The 21,526-nt window shown below is 37.8% G+C and overlaps 2 protein-coding genes across 3 annotated transcripts; one reads left to right on the top strand and one right to left on the bottom strand.

Moving 5' to 3' along the window:
• Positions 1–227: 227 nt before the first annotated feature.
• smad2 (SMAD family member 2) lies at positions 228–17,332 on the bottom strand. 2 transcript variants are annotated; one of them, XM_061060675.1, is made up of 11 exons: positions 17,183–17,332; positions 14,108–14,501; positions 9,305–9,394; positions 8,545–8,738; positions 7,876–8,010; positions 7,607–7,681; positions 7,435–7,488; positions 7,001–7,213; positions 6,380–6,517; positions 5,662–5,806; positions 228–3,921 (listed from the first exon to the last, which is right to left on the bottom strand). In XM_061060675.1, exons 2-11 carry the CDS (start codon positions 14,359–14,361, stop codon positions 3,798–3,800), a joined length of 1,422 nt encoding a protein of 473 aa, XP_060916658.1. In that variant the 5' UTR covers positions 14,362–14,501; positions 17,183–17,332; the 3' UTR covers positions 228–3,797. The 2 variants fall into 2 exon arrangements, with proteins under 2 accessions (XP_060916658.1, XP_060916659.1); XM_061060676.1 differs by lacking the exon at positions 9,305–9,394.
• Positions 17,333–18,172: 840 nt separating this feature from the next.
• si:dkey-175m17.6 (N-acetyllactosaminide beta-1,3-N-acetylglucosaminyltransferase 2) lies at positions 18,173–20,851 on the top strand. The gene is made up of 3 exons (XM_061061842.1): positions 18,173–18,590; positions 18,951–19,007; positions 19,203–20,851. Exon 3 carries the CDS (start codon positions 19,232–19,234, stop codon positions 20,558–20,560), a length of 1,329 nt encoding a protein of 442 aa, XP_060917825.1. The 5' UTR covers positions 18,173–18,590; positions 18,951–19,007; positions 19,203–19,231; the 3' UTR covers positions 20,561–20,851.
• Positions 20,852–21,526: the final 675 nt, after the last annotated feature.

Genomic DNA, 21,526 nt, shown 5'->3' with positions numbered 1-21,526 from the left:
AACTCATGCCATGGCTCAAAGAACAAAAAGCTAAGACTTGGGATCCCTCTACATCCTGTAAAGGTGGCAGCTATTATAGTTGCATAGTTTCATTACATATAATGTTGCCCAATGTGACTGAAACTATAAAAAGATCACTCATGAGCGGTGTTTTGGGTTATCTTTACTTATCAATCACAGATGAATAAAAGGCAGTTTAAGTTGTGCAACAAAAGACAAAATGACAGTTGAATTTAAACAGCTTTATTAGTGTACACTGTAAGAAATGTCTATGTGAAATAGTTGAAAAGCCTATGTCACATCAGTGTTTGAAGAAGACAGAAATCCTAATAGCTTTTTGTCTAATGGTTGGACAGGAATGGTTGGTTGCAGGAACAAAGAGCAGTGTTTGGTAAAATAAAAGTACAACTACACAATAACTTCACTTGTGACAGGTTGAAAGTTCACTTTCTCCAAAGTCAGCCTCCTAGGAATTCATCAAAAGAGGCTTATTTAGAGATACACAATAGTCATTACAATAAAATAAAACGTTATCTAATCTGTAGATAGGAATGTGAACCCTCAAAGTGTAAGGTGAGGCCTACATGGAAATGCAAACTGAATAAGGTGAGACTAGCTGGTTGTTTAAGGGTCTGTTGGCTGGCATTCATTAAAAAAAAGTAAATACAAAAGCTTTTGTCGGACATTGGGCATGAGACCGTTTGTCAGGCTATCAGAAAATTCACAAAATACTTCTGAGATTATTTTCCTCATATACAGTCTTAACAAAGTAATATCACTGCATAGCATGTGTGTGTGTGATCAATGTTACAACAAGCCATAAGGGAAACACCACAATTTAATTGTAGCATGTGCACTAGGTTATCAGAGTCCTGTCAACTTTATTCATTGAAGAATGGAAAACAGACTGACCATCAATAAGACAGGACAGACGGATACGTACACCAACAGATGAAAAGCTTTGCAGCTTGCTGGTCTAGTCACAAAAAATTACTTTTATATTTGATCCCTGCAAATGTTGATGGAGGAAGAAATTGATTTTCTTAAAGGTAATGGTGAACATTTGCAATGGTGACAACAGCAGCAGATGTCGTGCAGGTTCATTCTTTGCTTCATCACGGATCTGAAACTTTCCAGTTTGGTCTGAGGGCTGAACAACACAACCTTGTTTTTTTTGCAGGATGCTGAGTGACAATATATATCATTAAAAATAAGGATTTCTGAATGGGTTTTCTCATCCATTATTGGATTTAATAAAATGTATTAAAATATGCTGTGTACCTTACCAGAAATGTTCCTGTATTGAGTAATCAAACAGAAAATTGAAATTCAATTTGTGAGGAATACACTGAGTGTAGTAAGAAGTCTAAACTAGGATATAAAATTGTAATAAAATGCCACACACCCACTGTAAATGAAAAGTGAACTATCATACAGTCTTGACAATTAAACATCAGTAGAGCTTTAATAGGCAGCAGCTGCAACCTGGAATGTCCTGTTACTGATGTAAAACATATTTCCATTGCTACCAACTAGTTTGGTACTGAAAGGTAAAACTATTTGTTCAGCTACTGATCTAGATCCTAAAAGCTAAAAAAATGTTGGAGTTTAGTGATTTAAACAGCATCCTTTTACTTACGACTATGGTATAATGAAAAAAAGTGTTTTTTTTTCCCCAAACAGGCACCTCGATGTGTAACTATCAATTTGCGACTTACAAACCCCAGAACCAAATCCAAAGTTTTTAATATTATAATCAAACCAATGAATTTCCATTCAGAAAAAAATCAGAAATCAGTAATGAAGGTTAAGAGTGATTTGCATTGTCCAGTATATACAATAAAACATGCAGTCAGTTTTTGGGACAGTCATAATTATTTTGGCCTCACCAGCCAAGATTAAAAAAAAAAAATTAAAGGAAGGCAAGCAATTACCTTTTTTAAAAACTGTAACATTTAAAAAAAAAAAAAAAACTTCTAGCAGCCAAGTAAGAGTTTAAAAATAGGGTAAAATGATGGTGAAATGGCCTCTCTGTCATTGAGCAGACAACTTGATTGATTTGAATTACTTGAACAGTTTGCAGCAGTTAATTCAGTGAAAATGTGACTCCCCAACTTCATAAACATTTATCAAGCAGTGACAATTTAAGCAGAGGGAATATAAAAAAAACATTTAATTCTAATAAAAAGGAAGAGAGCATTCGATTTGAAATATATTCTTATATAAAAATACAAAAATGTAGCTAAAAGAATATGTAAAGAAAACAATTGTTGTGCAGTATAACCGATCAAATACTTAAAGCTTTAACACTTTGAGTTGAAAACATTTGGACTTTGAAATACCTTAGCAGGTACTCTGACTTTTCAAACTGGGCAGGACATCTTATTCATATCAAATTGATACCCTAAAATAAGCAAAATCAGAAAAATGTACGAACAAATCTTTTTTTTACAAAGGATATTTAATATATATATATATTTGTAATTGTCTTGACTTCAATTTGACGTTCATACATTCCTTATCTGTATATTTCAAAGCACATCTTGCTGTATTTTATATCAAAGGCAACTTTCTTGTTACAATATTAAGGGTGCATCATTTTGGGGCAGTGCAAGTAAAGTGTAGACGCTATTCTTTGAAGTCCCACACTGCAGGAGTTTCATCTTCATCTTCTAATCAATTAAATGTCAATTAAGGGGCAATTGTGCATAAGTCCAAGAGATGGAGAATTCCTTAGCTATCTTTGTTGGTTAGCCACTGACCACACTTTTAAATAAAACTGGACAGAAGAAAAAACATCTTTGTTTCAGATCAGATCCACACTGAACACTGAATAATAACCCCCCCCGCCCTTCACATGTGACCAATTGACTTTAAACACATAGAGAAAACTATTTGTGGTTATGTCAAAACATAGATGTTAAAATATTAAAATAATTGTTTTAGGAATCTTAAAGGTTGTCTGTGTTTCAGTAGATGTGTGTGTATGTGAACATGTGGAGAGAGGCTATGTAAGAATAAGAGACATCAACTTGAACTTCCAGTAGTCACCTCTTTAAGAGCTGAAGGCAGTCAGTCCAATTAGGGTCATGGATCATGATAATACTGTACTTAGTAAGAATTAACAGGAAGAGTGGACATTTTAGATCAAACTGGAATGGAAGTTTGGTCAGCAATACAAAAAGAAATCATGTTCAGGCGTAGAGCTGAGTCTGGGTGAACAAGAATCTGGGAATGGCAGTACTACTGTTAAAGAACCGTGTGTAAACAGAATCAAAGTTGTGCTGTGGTGGGTAAGTATTAAAGTGACAGGGTTGGGAAGTGGTTGGAGAGACTGTCATGTAACCAGAAAGTCACATGTGCTATCCCCAATGTAGCGATTCACTTGACATGAACAGGAAAACAAAGCTCCATCATGCTCAGGTTTCTTTCTTGGGCACAACCTGAGTCAAATAGTTAATATGGTCAACTATGACATCACTCTTGTCTTTTTGATATTGTAAGGTGATATCAATTATTACGTCCATCGTTAATGGAATGTCAACATTAGTCCAACAGAGCACAAGGTCATCTGGACCACCATGACACCACTATTACCATCCCCCTTTTGTAAATCAGTGATGTCATTCTCCAATCCTCCAAATCCATTGTGGAATCCTTTCTTTATTTGTTTTGGTATTTATAATGTTTTTAGTACGTGAGTTGAAGATTGCATGGTGGTCTCCCCAAGGGCATGCTGATCAAATGTTGTGAAATGTCAGTTCGACTCAGCATAGGTATCTGCAGCTAAACCCCGTTTAGGACATACTGGAGCAGCGCACTGATGGTGAACCCATCTGGGTCAGCACTTTATCCAACCACTGGAGGGGGCCATTGAGATGCAGTTCAATCCAACAAGGAGTGCTGGTTACTGTCTGACGTCTGTAGAGATAGAATACAGCAGTTAGAACTTTTTTTATCCAGCTGAGATCAAAGTTAGTAAGACACAACCTGAGTGGTATTTATATATAATGACAGAAAGTCTCCAATGTAATGTTAGTTTAAAACAAAGAACTAGTCATACTTATCTTACTACAGTTATTCATTGAATTCTACATTTTGTTTTGATTACTAAGCAAATACTATATCAAGTAGATGCAGTAGAGGCCCAATACAAGAAGTGGTGTAGTAGTATTGTGCAGTAATAAAAGTGTTGGCAGTGATAGTCTACTTCAAGTGATTTAAAAGTGATGGACGCATGCTTTGCTAAGGCTTTATTAAATAATCCAATACACTAGACCACACTGCCTTGGCTCAAATACTCCCTCTCTTGCTTCTGGAAGTGTACACCACACAGCAGAGCAACAGGCAGAATGGAGGTTTGCTCAGTGGTTAATAGAAAGGGCGTCTGAGCCAGTTAGATATAAATATGTTAAATGGTAAATAGACTTGAGCTTGTATAGCGCTTTTCTAGTCTTCTTACTACTCAAAATGCTTTTTACACAGCCGGTCACACTTTTCACCAACTCACAACCCACTCACACACTGATGTCAGAGGCTGTTGTGTAAAGTATCCATCAGTATTAACTCATCCATTCATACACACATTTACATGCAGTCAAGGTAGCAGCAGGAGAAATTTGGGGTTACATGTCTTGCCCAAGGACACAGTGACATATGGATGCGGGTGCTGGGGTTTGAACCCCAAACCTTCCAGTTGAGAGATGACTGACTCTACCACTGTGGCTCAGTGGCAGAGACATCAACTTGAACCTTCAACCTCTGATTAAAAACACGACTAAAGTATTGAACTACGCTATGCATTATCTTAAATAGACCTTTTGTTTATATAATGTACAACACAAGACTATATTCTATTTAAATGCTTCCTCATCATTAGTCATTATTAATTAAGTGTGAGAGACAAGACAAAGGAGAATTCCATTCTCAATTAATGTTTCATACATTTGCTTTATTTACTAAATTAAATAAGGCTACCTTTAATTTGTAAAATCGGTTCTTTCTATTGAGCTGCATTAATTAATAGTTGGATGATCAGTGCCGCTGACTTAAATTACTGAGTGATTTTAGTAAAAGAAGCTTTTAGTCAAAAATCCAGACATCATTGTTCAGTCTCCTGATCAGTGATGCACTACTGAAGAGTTGAGTCGATAAGTATACTTCCCCAGCTTAAACAGCAGGAAGGCTTCATTTTGGGATGAAATAAGGCATGCTGATATGATCGACTTTAGTTATTTCCAGGATTGTATCTATAATGAGAAAGTTTTATCTGTACTTTTCTTCAGCTCTTCAATGGGATAAAAAACAACCACGAACTAGTTAATTTGAAAGACTGTTTATAGACAATTCATTGTAGATGCAGTATAACTTGGATCAAAGGGTATCAAGACAGCCTTAACATTTACTTGTCCCTGCTCTCTATCACATATACAGTTGTAACCCAGAAATGTAATGATGCATGTTTTCTGACTATATTTTCACATGGTTCATTCATATTAAAAAAAGATAACAATTCAATAATAAAGATTTGCTCTTTAAATTCCCTCCTAATTTTATGAATGATTTTTTTTTTTTTAAGAGTGAGGGCATAGCTCCAATTATTTTTTAAATATCCCACATTAGTCTTCTCCATTCCTAGTATGTTCCAATTTCAGCACCTACCTGTACTCTGCTCCCCAGCCCTTGACGAAGCTCATTCTGATGGTGCACATCCTGGTTAGTTGGTAGACTGCCTCAAACCCCTGATTGACTGACTGGGCCAGCAGTGCAGCAAACTCCTGGTTATTAAAAATCTTCAGGTTACAGCCTTAAAAAAAAGAAGGTCAAAAATATTTGTGAGGCATTTGTCATCACCATCAGAGAGGGTAGAGTCCGGCATAGCGAACACAACAAAATCTAACAATGCAAAATTGTGTGTTTTCAAATCAGACGACTTACAATTCTGCTCACATCACTTATTTGGACACAAACACAATGTTGAAAGTTGCATGGGTACAGATGAGTCAGTACTTGTGGGTGAGTCTGAGAAAAATTGTCAAATCATGGAGGTGATTTTTCTTAACCTTCAATTTTAACAATATCAGGTAAAAAAAAAAATAAGTACAATTCACAATCCAATTAGGAACAATAAGTGACTTAGTAAAGCCATTGCATACAAGCTGATTACATTTTTTGTTGTTGTATAATATAGGTGTTCCTTATGAGATCTAAGGTGCCATTTTAAAGTTAGAGCAGATACTGACTTAAAGTGATGGCAGTAAATATCCACACGAAAGCCTCCTCTGAATTTGCAATGAGAAATATTGGCAGTTACAGTATATAGAATCCATCTGGCTGAACAGAAAGAGAAGTACCAGTAACACTTTGTTAGTAAATCTACCTGGTGGTATCTTGCAGACAGTAGCAGGGTGCCAGCCATATCGTTGGTTGCAGTTGGGACTCTGAACAAAGATGGCACTGTCACTTAGGCACTCTGCGAACACCTCCCCTCCGATGTAGTACAATCTCACACCACGACCTTAATGAAAGAGAGGAGAAATAAGAGGGAAGACTACATTAATAATGAAAAGGAATTCAAAATGTTATATGTTAAAAATGGTTTTGTTTCTGTTCATAATAACATAAATAAATACATTTAGTTGTCCCTTATTGCTACTATGCATACTTTTGCCCTGATTACTTGCATTATAGTTTTAAATCTATCTTATGCATTGTTATTGTTGTTAGTACAAACAAATAGAAAGGTCTAGACCAGCTCTTTTGGGAAAGCGTCTTGAGATAACATTTGTTATAAATTGGGAATACAAAAATAAAGACGGATTGATTGCATAAACTTCTATAATTCACATGGGCTTAAAATCTCAGAAACCCCAACCTACCATGATACAGAGAATGTCCTTCATCTTGACAAGTTTCCTTCTCTTTAAAATAAAATAAACTTAAAACTTAATATTAGTCAATTTATTAACTATTTGTTAAACTATTTTATAAGTGCGTGTACCTATATGTCTTCTTGTCATTTCAACGGTTGCATTCCTGTTAACATTGCTGAGAAGGCCAAGACAGAAGCGTTCAGAGTTGGAGGGGTCTGTGAATCCATCGACTGTCAGGGATGGCTGTGAGGCGTGGAACGTTTCTCCAACCCGCTGGTTTAGCTCATAGTAGGCTATCGAGCACCAGAAAGCAGGCTCACTGTAGGTGACTGGCTGAAGGTCTGAAAAGAAGACATTTAACATGTTACCCATCCATGTTTTATTGCTTGCATTTGAAGGCTTTTTCTAACAAATTCCTTTACAAAATACTATAAATTCAGTCAAATTACAATACAACAAAATAATTTCTTACTTTCAAATTTCTTTAATTTAAGAGGCATATATTGTCTAAAAATAAATTAGAAGAATTTTTGATGGAGAACTACAAATAAGGTATTCTTACCCAGGCTGTGACTGACAGGTGACAAGCTGCTTGGTGACATTTCTGCCGGTGAGCCTTAGACAAAAAGAAAGTGTAGCATTGAGGATGACTTTTAAAAGCTGTCAGAAATTGTCTACTTCTCTATGTAGTGTCTTTTTTCACATACACTAGCAAAACACTTAACTAGTCTTACCTGTTTCCATACTTTGATTAATCTGCTGGTCGCTAGTTTCTCCATCTTCACTGATGTAGCCAGGCGGGGGAGTCTCTGTAAAATATCAAAGACCAAAAAACATACAATAAGCCCAAATTGGAAAACAAAGGTTAGGTGCACAAATGAACATCAGGTTGGCAACATTAACCTTAATTCATTTTCTAATAAAAAAAATCTATTTGTCTTGCATGACAGATAATGTAAGAAGTTGATAACAGAATAAAAACAAGTTCTTTCTACATACTAACCTGGTATATAGTTATTAGGAGGGTCTATGCCAGCGGGGAAGTTGGTGTTTTCAGGGATGGAGTTTGTAAAGTCATCTAGAGGTGGAAGCTCTGTCAGAATCTCTGTGTGCCTTGGAACCAACACAGGAGGCAGCACTGGAAAGAAAAGATTGATCTTTATTGACAAGGCCCATTTGCTATAAAAATAAAACATCTGGCATCTTGTACACATATACAGACAACACATGAAAATCTGCATTTTAACACATGTAGACTCTGCTACACAAACTAGCAACATTTAAAGTCATAAGAAACTCCAAACAATCTTTGTTACAAACTTTGCTTGCCATTAGAATTATTACAGGGCACCTTTAAGATCACAGACCTCATTACTTCCAGTAAAAAGTCAAAAAAAAAAAAAAAGTACACACACAATTGGTTGTCTTTCAACCAGACTCTCAGGGGTAAAATCCCTAACTCCTGCAGACACAGGTTGATGTGTCCTTGGGCAACCCCAAATTGCTCCCACTGCATTGACAGCAGTGTGTGAATGTGCAAGAATGGATTAGATAATACTGATTAACACTTTACATCTCTGTCATCAGTGTGTGAAGGGTAGGTGTGAGTATTAAAACGCTTGGAGTAGTCAGAAGACTAGAAAAGCACACACACACAAACACAAATCCATACCTGGCGTCTCCACTCTCTGGTAATGGTAGGGATTGACACAAACTTCATCCTTCTTCAGGTTGAAGGCAAACTGGCAAGCTTCAATGGCCCTCAGCTCGTGGTGGCTGTGAAGGTCAGGCCATCTCCACAGGCGACAGTATATGACGTGAGGCAGGCCCTTACGATGGGACACTTGAAGACGCCCATCCAGTGACCTGAGCAAAGATAGTGAGAGGAAAGCTAATAGCTCAGTAATGTGTCCAACTCTTGAATAGAGACTATATACTAGGAGTGATGCTTGAATATAGTCGTTCCTTTGTTTATTGTCTGGTTTGGTACTGTTTACCTAGTTCATAATAATAATACAAAAAAGTGTTAAAGGACAAAGGGACACTCTTAATACTCAGTGCTGCTGAGGTTGCTGCTATGTTTAAAAGCAAAATCTAAAGCTATGTGACTCATCAGTAAGTACTCAGACTAATCATAGAACTACAGCTTAAGAACTGGTAGGAGTTCAAAAACAAATCAAGACAGAAAAAAACAAATTCCATTAATAATTATTGAGATGGCCTTACATTTCTCAACTCTCTGGGACTTCAACTGAATTAAATAAACAGGAGAAGCCACATAGACCAGAGTTGACTAATACTGTAGATTTCAGAAAGACGGATGAACACTCGCACAACAAGTGTGGACATTACCATTTTCACTGCATAATCTTTAAAGGAATCTGGAGATGTACAGCAACTCACTGTATTCAAGTGTGTGAAGGTATATTCACCTGCTGTGGTCAGGGTATCCATACATGCCTGCAGAGTCCCACTGCTCTATCGTGTGTCCTGAGCCTAGACCCCATAGATCTGAGCAATTGCTACAGAAACACAGTCATATACACACAGACACACACGCAACACATACACACAGGACAGGTGCAAAAAAGGAAAAAATAAAAAAACAAAAGATGGAAAATCATGAGGTGTTTCATTCCAAATTAGTAGGATGAAATCACAAACATATAGTTGTCTTTTAATGGTATGGAGGAAATACCAAGAGGCTCCCACTATCTGTGAAATAAGGGGCACAAAGTGAATGACACATGAACATGAGACAAATCTGCATTTCACACGGAGAGATGCACAGGTGGTGCAAAGGAAAGATGGCTGAACAACATATACCTTAGACATGATGCCCATTTTTGAATTTTAGTCATATGGTACGAGAAGTATGAGGTGAAGCAACAGGTCAAAAAAGAAAAATATACACATGTACAAATATATTTGAATGGGGATCCAACAGACAGCACAAAATGTCTCAAGACACAACTTAAAAAAAACAAACATAAAGTTTGTACACACACTTTATGTTTGTTTTATTTTATTCTTTTCACATGACTGAGGTCTAGTTGTTCCCTGAAGCTCTTGAAATTAGTTGTGGAGTCTTCTCTCTCTCTCTCTCTCTCACAGTGAGAAGAGGAAATTATTTTGTCTCATTATTTTGTTTTGAAAATTATCAGAGGAAGGACATTGACAGACCTGTCTGTAAGACATCTTCAATCTCAGACATATCAACCTTCTGAAAGAGTTCTAAAATCCTAAACCTGGTTTAGATCATCTCCAGATACAGCTAATTCCTTATCTTCTTCCTTTCTCAGTTTAAAAGGTCACCAGTGCTCTCCCAGATGTCAGTGAAAAGCTCTCATTCTGAGCAAGACTCTCAACCTGGAACAAAGCTAAAAAGCTATACTTGTAGGTTCCCATTGCAATTCTATCAGTTAAACTGGATTATCTGAATATCCTAGAGTTAATTGTAAGCTGTTTTAGAACCTTTAGGAGGTCATCCTCAATTATCAAAAGACTGTTCATGCAACTAGGGTTGTCTCTAGAAACAGTCAAGTTCTAGCACTTGAATGTAAACCTCAACCCTTTTCACACATACAGAAATCTCTTGAAAAACTCAGGAGATTAGTCTACCTGGAGGTTCTTGTGTGAACGCAAACAGCCGCATTTTTCGCAGACTTCGAAGAGTTTCTCCGGCCAGACCCCTAGTATTTTTTCCGCAGAAAGTCAGAGTGAGCTGATGTCTGAATTTGGAAGCATATACACCGGAGATTTCACTTCAAGCCAATAGAAAGAGAATGATGTTTATATTCTGTGTCTGCTACATGGTGTAAAGAGTGTCTGCATGCAACCACTATGATCTCCGTGCACGTATTATACGGCTGCATTATGTTTTCTGTTCGTCAGTATGTTGTTCTCCTCTCTTTTGTGGATGCTGTCATTCCATTGGATTACACATAGCATTGATATAAAGGCAAATATTCTCATTATAACGTTGTGTAGTGGACTCTGTTGCTACGGCCGCTACTTCCGCGTTGTTGAACGCATATGTGAACGGCTAGGTTCTGACAATCTCCATCACTCATTTACAAACTAAAAAAACATGTCTTTGAACAGAGAGATGTAAGATTTGATTTGATGGCTGGGTAGCCTCCCAAAAGATCTTTCCCCAACTATTTCTTTTTTAACAAATTTTAATCCAATGTTCACTATCTAGTGAGCATAGTAGGATGTCTTTCCTGTTATACGTATTTATCTTTTTTATTATGAAAAAGAAATGTGGTATTCAAGCAAATGTCCAGCCAGCACCAACTTATCAGTTCTACTTCAGAAGCTATTATCTAGTCAACATTCCTCAGAGGGAAGACACAGAGAGAGGACATGGTTTCACACATGGTTCTTGTTCTGAACTTTTCACCCTCACTTTCTTTTTAACCATTTCTAACATTTACCGTGTCCATTTTCCATGTCTCTCACTTCTTACTATTTCCTAAACAATCACACCAGCTTCCAACAAACTTTTCATCATACAATATATGATATAATATACACTATATATGTATCATACCTGTTATTATAACACCAAGGGTTGGTAATTTTCAAAAACTATCATGATTTTGATTTTATGATTTTGAAAGTAGCTTTCCCTCATTCCTCCGTCTACACCCTACACTCCCCTCTGTTCTCCCTCAAAAGCCAGGCCCACACATGCACAAGCGCTGTTTGCATCAGAAGCTGACCTCAGCTCATCGCTTGCATTGTGTAGAAACTACGACGTCTCCTGTCTCATTCAGCGAAAATAAACTAAACTTTATCATAACACATGTAAAACATTTACTACACACAAGGCCAACAACAAACTCACAGTATAAACTCTGTCATTGGTGACGCACTTTGAGTGTGGGCTCGTGCATGCAAGGGGTAGAGAACGAGCACGGAGACAGGGAGGCCTGATTGGTTCATCAGATTGGTACCTCGTGGCAGACATTGGTCAAAGTTTTTACATGCTTACAACTGATACAGAAGAAGGATTTTCTTCGTTCCTTTTTCAAAGCACATGAATTATTAATTAGCAGGAGATAAAAAAACAATTAGCTCCAGCCCCCAGCTGATCTGATCTGTAGCCAGTATTGGTATGGAAGGGAAAAAAATTGATGTTTTAAATTTTATATTTAAGTACATTATCAAAACTAGAGAAAAGGAAAGAGATTACTTAAAAAGTAGAGAAGGGAAGCTCGTAAAAAATCTTCAAACGTCAGCTTAGATATATCCTCTTCTGATCCTACTCGGTAGATTGACGTTAATCACATGCTTCTTATGGAGATCCCCTGACGCTATCCTTTTCACGATAAGGTTTCACCTGATCTGGTTACTTGGTGTGTGTAGTCATATGACACAGGAGAAATCTATACTGGAAGACGAATTACCTGTAACTCTTCAGGCTTTGGGGGTGCTCCTTTCAGAATTTTCAGTTGTCAATTTTCAAAGTCATTTTACATTTTGTTAAGCACTGTAGTATTCTGTTTTCAGAGAGTGTATTGATGTCGAGTATGTCCTTTCATATGGGTCACCAAGTAACTTATAAGGTAGATTGGGCAATGCTAAGTACTGATTCAAAAAGACTCATGCTTTTATCGTATCAGTTATGCAACATAAGTTAGGATAGGATAATACTTTATTGATCCCCAGAGGGGAAATTCAGGTCATACAAAATACACATTAAACAATTATGTAAGTTATGTATGCACCTTGTATATACTCCATTCTACGTTAACCTTGAAAAAAGGGTGATAATATTTTGATTAAAAAACATGGAATCCAAACAAAATTGCAAAAGAAACAACTATTGATGAGAATTGGTGAATTCTACACCTAAGACTTTTTGGTTCATGTTCTTATTTTTTCATCACCTGTTGGACTTAATAAGTCAAAACCTAGATTTATTTTAGTTTAAATAGCTGTTCATTCTAGCAAGCCTTGTCAACTGTTTCATTTTTGTTATCAGATCAAAGGCAATGTTGAAACCAGGATCAATGTATGTGTATATAGTCAGGGCTACATCCAGCAATCGATGAAAGGAGAGCAAGCTTTTAACACTATTGTATATAATGGGAATGCATGGATAAATTTTGCTTGAAAATAAAATCTGAAGAAGCTCAAATTAAGGGTAAAAGACATCATATGTTGGACATCTGTTTCCTCTTATCAGGTTTCACTTCTGCCTTAACCTATGTAACAACACATTAAGGAAGTGAACCTGTTGTTTCACAACAAAGACTTTTCTTTCTGCAAGCTAGTGTGTGCTTCATACCCTCCTTACTTTCATGTGCTTTGACACACCTCGTTCCAGTGCATTGTAGTGTTATGGTGTACCAGTGCAAAGGGACTGTGAATTAGGGATGGGTCATTATGTTAAAATATTCAAATAGTCTTTTTTTTTTTTTTTTTTTTAAATCAGAGTACATGCAAACTTTTATCATCTTTAATCCCCCGCATTATTTTACTGGCTCCTTGTTGTAATGTGGTCATACCGCCAGGTGGTGGTTGTAATGCATCTAAAAGCTGTTTGCTTACAGTCATTAAGTAACTAAAGAAGAAGAAAGCATTACACAACTGTAGCTTATTGTAACTGTAGACACAACTGTAGCATTACAAACTGAACATAATGCTACAAAACTAACTTAGCGTCTCAAATAATCTATTTTACTCAAATTGATTGTTTCTTAAATTGTAATAACTGCATCGCTATGTTAAATCTGTAAGCCCTTTAATGGCAACTTCCATTACGTGATAGCATCAAGCTAACAAACCAAGAAGTACATCCCCATCCATCTATGAGAAATTCCACCTAGCCCCCCGCCCCTTGGACATTTCAGTTAACTGGAATTATTGCCAGTGTCTTTTGAATAGTAATTTTCCTTGAAAACGCACATCCTCCATTCTGTGGGTGTGACCATAACTTGGGTTTTTGTGCTCGGCAGGGCAATTTTAAATGAACCATTTAGGAGTTTAGTGATAAAATTGTCTTCAGATTAGAAATTTTAATAACTACGTCTGTCAACCTTGTCTGATGACAAACTTAAAACATGCTATCTGCTGCTGCTGTTTATGTACAAGACCCATATATTTGAGCGGAAGGGGTGTCTGTATTAGTAATATTGTGAGACACACTGTGTTCTTGTATTTGCAATTAAGAATGTAGAAGATCAGAAAGACATGGAAATACAGGAAAGTGCAAGTGACCTCACCTAGGTATGGTGACACACTTTGTGTTGCTGTTCTGTGTGCTGATGGCTTTCTCTAGCTCATCCAGCTGCCCTGTCTTCTTCAGCTTCTTCACCAAGCTCTTCACAGCTTTTTCGCACCATTTCTCCTCCTGTCCTCCTCCATTCTGTTCTCCTCCTCCAATTCCTCCTCCAGCTCCTCCACTCCCTGCTGGAGTCTTTTTCCAGCCCAGGAGGCGTTTCACTACAGGGGGGGTGAAGGGAAGGATGGAGGACATGGTGGCCCGCGCTTGAATGCGTGTCCTATCTGTGTTTTGAGGACCCTTTTAGGGTGACGTAGAGAAAAGGGACAGGGTAAGGAGGGAGGAACAGGTGATGATTGCCGTTGGAAGTTATTCTGGAGATTTACATAAAAAACCTAAGAAACAGAGGATAGAAAAGAGAAAACAAACATGAGCAGTTGTAAACCAAAATAGTATGTCAATAAACAAGATGAAAAGTGTGATGGAGAACTCATTGTATAACATGTCCTACTAACATGATGCCTTAAAGCATGCCCAGTCATCCAGATTAACAGTTTCTGCAGTGTCATGGCTGTCGTAGATATCAAGTATACTCTCTTTATTTTTAGGTATCTTAATGACATTGGGTATGTTATGCTTACATAGACAAAGGTAGATATTATGCATTCATAGGAGCCATTGTTGGTATTTTACAGTTTTTAAGGCCTGTGTGTTGTGCAGCTTTAGAGAGCAGAGTTATCCTTATTTAGAAAATAGTTTGTAGTGGTAGCGGGATGTAACATTGTAATATACCATCAACCTGTTTTTCATCATGCACAACAAAATGATTGGCTCATAGGTAGGGCCGCTCGATTATGGCAAAATCCTAATAACGATTATTTTGATTGATAATAAGATCAAGATTATTAAACACGATTATTCATTGATTTTACAACATCTGCAACATCTGTATAGAAATTAAACACTCAACACTATTCTGAACAAAATAAATACATAATAGATATGCAAAAAAATAAATAAAAACATTTTTTTAAAACATGTTTGTATGAGGTAATGGGGATGTACTGTTGTGGCCAAAATACAACAAACACTTTGAAACAACATTAACGAAAAAACCCATGGACAAAACGAATGTAACAATCTCGATTATCTTATTTTCTTGATCCTGGGAAGCCAAAAAATTTAATTCAAACTCTATTAATTGCCCATTCCTAGTCAAAGGTCGGGTACCTAGCCTAAAAATGAACGTTACTCATACATCTGTTGATCAGCAGTGATGCCTGTAACCGCTGCAATGAGTAAGTGGCAAACAAGACGATTTACAGAAAACAATATCCACAATAAGTGATCAATTCAATTTTGCAATACACAGAGGTGAAGATCAAAACAAAGAGAAAGTTCCCCAGTAAAATCTTTTTAATTATCATATCTAATTCCAGAGGATGTGGGTGGTCTTGTATTTAACTTCTTTGATCACGTTTTAGAAAAATCCCTTAAGACATCTTACTATCTGAAGTAATGTTCAAACATCTTTGTTAACTTAGAATAGATTTTATTTTTTGACTGAGGTCACAAACCTATGTCACTATTTACCCTACTCTAATTTTATCCCTACTAACCAACAGTAAACCTATCCTACCAACAGTAGAAGTTGCCACCCTATATGAAAGCTAAGTTTTGTCAGACTATGTTAAACCTTTCTCGGAAATGGGTGAAGTACAAAATGCTGAACCATTAACCCCAACTGCAAACCTTTTATGGTTTTAAATATCCTTACACCAATTTATTGTATCAACCGTTCTCGCAGGTGAGCAATAGATTTTTTTCTCATTTCATACAGTACAGATATTTTTCTTTAAATGACAAACGAAACAGCTGGAGGCCTTGACATAAATTCTGACCTTCAAACGTAACCGTATCCGATATTACAGTTCTTTTTCCAGCCTAGAGAGCAAACAAACCTGCCCAGAAAAGGTAAATCTAGAAAGCATCAACAGAGAAAAAGCCAATGGAATTAAAAACCTATTTAAAAAAAAAAAAAAATGTAAACATTCCTCTTTTGTTCTGCTCTGCTGCATTAGTGAAATAATGCAGAGTTCTCCACTCATCTTTCAGGGAGGAAGAAATAACTAAAAGCTCCTTCTAAGAATGAATTTGCCACTGGACTGTTTACTTTTAGAGCAAAGGTAGCCTATGGTTTTCACACCAAGGTAGACCATCTCTGAAAACAATTAAAAAGGGTCTTTATCTCAGTACCTGCAGTTGATTGATAATGTCTCAAGAACACGCTGTTAATCGTGACCAACACACTAATAGGCTACTCGCCCAGGGAACACTAGAGAAAGAGACTGTAAAATACATTATTTGTAGCCTAAATACACTGGTTGATGAACAGGCCCCCCTAGATTAAAGACATTGGTTGGCGACTATTCGGAAATATAAACAATAGGCCTAATCTAAATTTAGGGTTGGGATTTTGCTAATGCTAAAGATTGATACACAAAGGGGGATAGATAATAAGTAAAAAAACAAGTGATGGGTAGACCTAGTATCAATACATGTCATAGACTACTGTCATAAGGTTATGAGTGACCGAAAGTCTTCTGAATGGAACAAGAAGCACACAAAGTGCTGAGGTGGCTACAATGTATCTATCTGAACATGGGCATCAGGGCATCAGGGCATCGCTTTATCTTTTCAGTGCGTTTGGGTTATACATCTTCAAACACACAACGACACACACATCGCTTAGGAGAAACAGGCTACGCTACAAACACCGGTGGACTCAGACTTTCAGAAGGCAAAGGCAGCAAATACATTTCCCAATGCTCCTAGTTGTCATTGGCAGTTGCATACAAACACTGTGCAACATGCTTTGGTTGTCTTTTGTCTCGAAATGACTGCCAGCCAGCCAACCAGCCCCCTTGCCTCCTTCTTGCATAAAAAAAAAAAAAAAAAAAGAGTTCGAAAAAATCCGCTAGCAGGCTTGCTACTTTGTGTCACAGACAAATAAACAGGTCTGCTGCATGAGCTGTGCCTTACAAATCAAACATTTTACATTTTAAAACACACTTACCCCACCAGGAGACGAAACCACGTTGAACAGTCACTCATGTACCTGTCAGAAAAGCCTGCTTGCTCATTGAAAATGTAGCCAGAGAGACATAACTGCATTTTCCACCTTCGAGCCGCCGGGATGATGGCCCCTCATGCAAAGCTCAACCTAACTTGTATCGCTGCATGCAAAACAGAAACGGCCCCGTGATATCACCATGTCCCGCCTCCTCCGCGGTCCTATTGGCTGAATTCGGACATTCAGCCGATAACCTGTTGCCAGGCGTTTGTTCTATTGGTTTACATTCATGTCCGTCATTACGGACGAAGGTATGTCGTTGATGTTTTTAAGTGGATACCTTGATTGTCCTTTTAGAAATGCATTATTATGGTGCTCGTTATTTCAATTGAATAGAGGACAAAAAATACACTTTCAGCCCCTATGTTTTACAATGCTTTCCTTCTTATTACCTGCACCGAAACATGACGTAGCCTAGGCTATAATGCATAAGTGTCATGACAGCTGAAAACCCCGAATTTAATGCATATCAAACGGACAGGCCTATAATGTAGCCAAGTAGGCCTACGCTATATAATAATTTAACACTATGACGAATAGAAACTATACAGTAAAAATGTTCAAAATTAAACTCCACAGACTTCAATCTTAAAGTTATTATTTTATACCTATAGGCTATTTTCGCAGTGGATACCAAGCTTAAATAAAGGGATTATATATATATATTATATTATATAAGTGTTTGATTAAATCATACCACAATCAACCACACAAATACTCCAAGGATGCTAATTTTATTTATGTAGGGCTTTGTAGGCTACGTGTTGTCTTTCGTTATCAAATCAGAATATTGTAGCATATTGATGAGCTGTGACGTAAGCCCATATATGGGCAGTCAAGATTAGTCAACTTAATGTTATGTGATCGAATAGAAGGTGATATCACAGAGAATAACCACCTTGAGAGAAATAAATGCCCAGGCTGCTGAAGTCGGATCAACTAACATTTGGCCTCTTCATGCAAAAATACCCTTTGCAACCTCAGCAAATGCACGCAAATCCAGGCCTTTTCTGTTGACAAATAGCTCGATGAAGTTAGTTCCTCAATCCATCAAAAGTACGTGGACTCACGGGTATTTTCCTCATTATACGTTGCCGTGTGGAGGCGCATGCTCTGTGCAGCCACTTGAGACCTGTCGCTCAGCTGCGACTACTGCTTTGTTATAGGAAGGCTTCTTTAGACGGGATTCTTCTCGTTACCTTTCATCGAAATGGACTTAGATGATGCTCTTCAGACTGACCACGTTGTAACCAGCCTATACAAGCCGGATGAAAACACTAAAACAAAAGTTGGATATCCCAAGTCTGTGCCTTTTTTCTCAGCTGGCTTATCCAAATAGGAACACACGCGCGTAAGTATATTCTTTGCTTTTACTTTTAGTCATTGCTTAACTTGGCAGGGGTTTGGGGGATCCGGTACTCTGTCCTTAGACCAACCTACATCACATAATAAAAAAAATGTTTATGCTGACTAGGCTGAACATAAAGTCAAAATGCAGTCTTAATGCTTATTGCCTAATGGAAAGAATTGTGTCTTTCATTTAGTAGAAATAGATCGTTTAAAAAACAGAGATCTGCGGGGAAAACCATATAATCAAATCCTCTTAGAGCCTATAGGAGAAAGTAATGTCGATGTGTTAAGCCAACTTTTAATATTTAAAGGAAGAGTGACTTAATAAAAATCTGTTCTATGTTCCACACTGTGTCTACAGGGGCTGCAAGCTTACTGGTGGTGCTGGATGATGCTCTAATTGTGTAGACAAAAACAGGTAATAGCCCTCACTGGGCCATCACCAAGGAGACCAAAACCCCAAAGGGTAGCCTGCAGTGTTAGCTTTGAAAATCTTTTTTCGTAAACCCATGCCACTGAGTCAGTGAGTAAGGAGGATAAATTTAAACGTTTTCCTTGTCATAATTATAAAACAAATGCATCTTCTTACATGTTATTTTTTATGTGTCTGCAGGTGTGTGTCTGAATTGTACACTAGGGGATATGGGCAAATGCTGCAAATGCAACAGCAGACTGCTGTGCATGTGCCTGCTACCTTTCATGATGACCGGCCACCTTCTTGTTTACATTATGGTGACCATATTTGTCACCATCTCCTACACTCCACCAAAAATAACCGTTCACTATATTGCCCCGGGGGTTTCCATAAACTCCTCTAAACTGGCCTCTCACCCACTTGGCCCTTTCTGGAACCTTCGTCTGGAAGACAGTGCACTGTGGAACCAGTTGCAGCATGCATGGGACCGTCAGCATAATCCAATCTTGCGAGGAAACACAAATGGGATGACGACAAATCCGAAGACTAAACTCTTGCCAGAAATTGAAGATGAATGTATTTCTGACTGCATGTCACAATGTTCAATCCCTCGTATTCAAGGTTTAGACAGCTTTCCAGAGCAAGTGAGAGCATTCATCAGGTCAATGCACTGTAGGGAGTATCCCCTCCTGATCAACCAGCCTGGTGTGTGTCAGGGGAACAGTAGTAGCTCACCTATGCTCCTCATGGCCATCAAATCCCAAGTGGGGAACTTTGAAAATAGGCAGGCTATCCGTGAAACATGGGGACGCAGTGGTCTGGTGAAAGGGGAATCGAATAAGAAAGGTGGATTAGTACGCACTGTGTTTCTGCTTGGAAGGCAGGACTCCAGTACAGGTCCACATCCCGACCTTAAAAACCTCCTGGAGCTTGAGAACCAAAAATATGAGGATATCCTACAGTGGGATTTCAGAGACTCTTTCTTTAACTTGACTTTAAAGGACCTGCTGTTCTGGCATTGGCTCCAGCAATACTGCCCTACTGCCATCTTTGTGTTTAAAGGGGATGATGATGTCTTTGTTCGAACAGGTGCTCTTCTGGATTACTTGCACAAGCAGTGGGATGAGCATATCCTGTGGACAGCCTACACTAATGAAACAGACATGAATTTGTTTGTGGGTGATGTTATAAATAATGCAATGCCAAATCGTGAGCCATCCACTAAATACTATATACCAGGAAGTTTCTACAAAGGTGTTTACCCGCCTTATGCTGGTGGAGGAGGGGTGGTGTATTCTGGCTCTCTTGCATTACGACTGCAAAAGGTATCTGAAAGAGTGCGCCTTTTTCCAATCGACGATGTTTATCTGGGTATGTGCCTGCACAAACTGGGGCTCTCGCCAAGCCATCACCCAGGTTTTTTAACATTTGACCTCCGAGACACAGACAAGCACAATCCGTGTTCTTACAAATCTGTTCTGCTCGTTCATAGACGAAGTCCTAATGAGATGCTGACACTGTGGAAGCGACTGCAGAATCTGCCCAGTCACTGCTGAGGCTCATTTGCCTGCCAAATAGGAGCAATCCAGTACAGGATGCAATATAGCCAACACACTCCAGGGTAAAGTGTACACACTTGACTGACTGTTCACGTCAAGAAGGCAGCGCCCGTGAAGGTCAAATAGAATATAACTGCCTTCCTAAGAGATACACATCCTTGAGGAGAAGACTGATCTACCTCGAAGGGTATTTTTGGAGGCACTAAACTGTATAGGTTGTTGTATCTGTACCCTTTAACCAAAAGTTTTACTTAACACTATGAGGAAATTCAATGTCTGTCAAGAGAGTAAGTTATATTCGGGGTGTGGAAATTTGTTTATTAGTGCTTTCTTTTGTTTTATTCATGTCTCCAGCTTTAGCTAAGATACATTTTCAAATATAGTCCTACATTAACGGTTCAATTTTCATTGCAGCTGATCCTGAGGAAATGAAATAACGATTATTCAGCCACACGTATCACCAATCATTTTTACAGTGGTATTCATTAAGGAAAGAAAAGTGCAAAGTATAAAGTAATTACGGTAACAATACAAATTAAGGTCACAATAATCACCATTAACTAGTTGCTTATTAGCATGCTTATTGGTAGCTTACTGGCTGCTTATAAGTCATTATTAAGTACTTAGTAGTACATTATTATGACCATAGTATGTAGTTAAGAGGTCATCAACAAAGAGTTTGCCCTCAATACCCTCCAAACTACTGCTTATTGAGAGTAAGTTAGGAAGTTGTTGTACATTATTTATGATCTTAATATGATTTTGCTTACTTCCACCTTATAAGAGCCATACTAAGCAGTTCATATTAAGATTATTATTCATGTTCAACAACTTTCCAACTTATAAGTTGTTACTTGTTACAGTAATAAAATCATCTGATTTTGAAACACTGACGGTCAACTCCCCATTTTTAAATGTGAAACATGTTGCAGGGTAAAGATAGGAGTCTTACATTTTACACAT

Source organism: Labrus mixtus, chromosome 17 (genome assembly GCF_963584025.1).
Source record: "Labrus mixtus chromosome 17, fLabMix1.1, whole genome shotgun sequence".
In the NCBI taxonomy this organism is placed as follows: Eukaryota; Metazoa; Chordata; class Actinopteri; order Labriformes; family Labridae; genus Labrus; species Labrus mixtus.
This window is presented reverse-complemented; position numbering and strand designations above follow the sequence as displayed.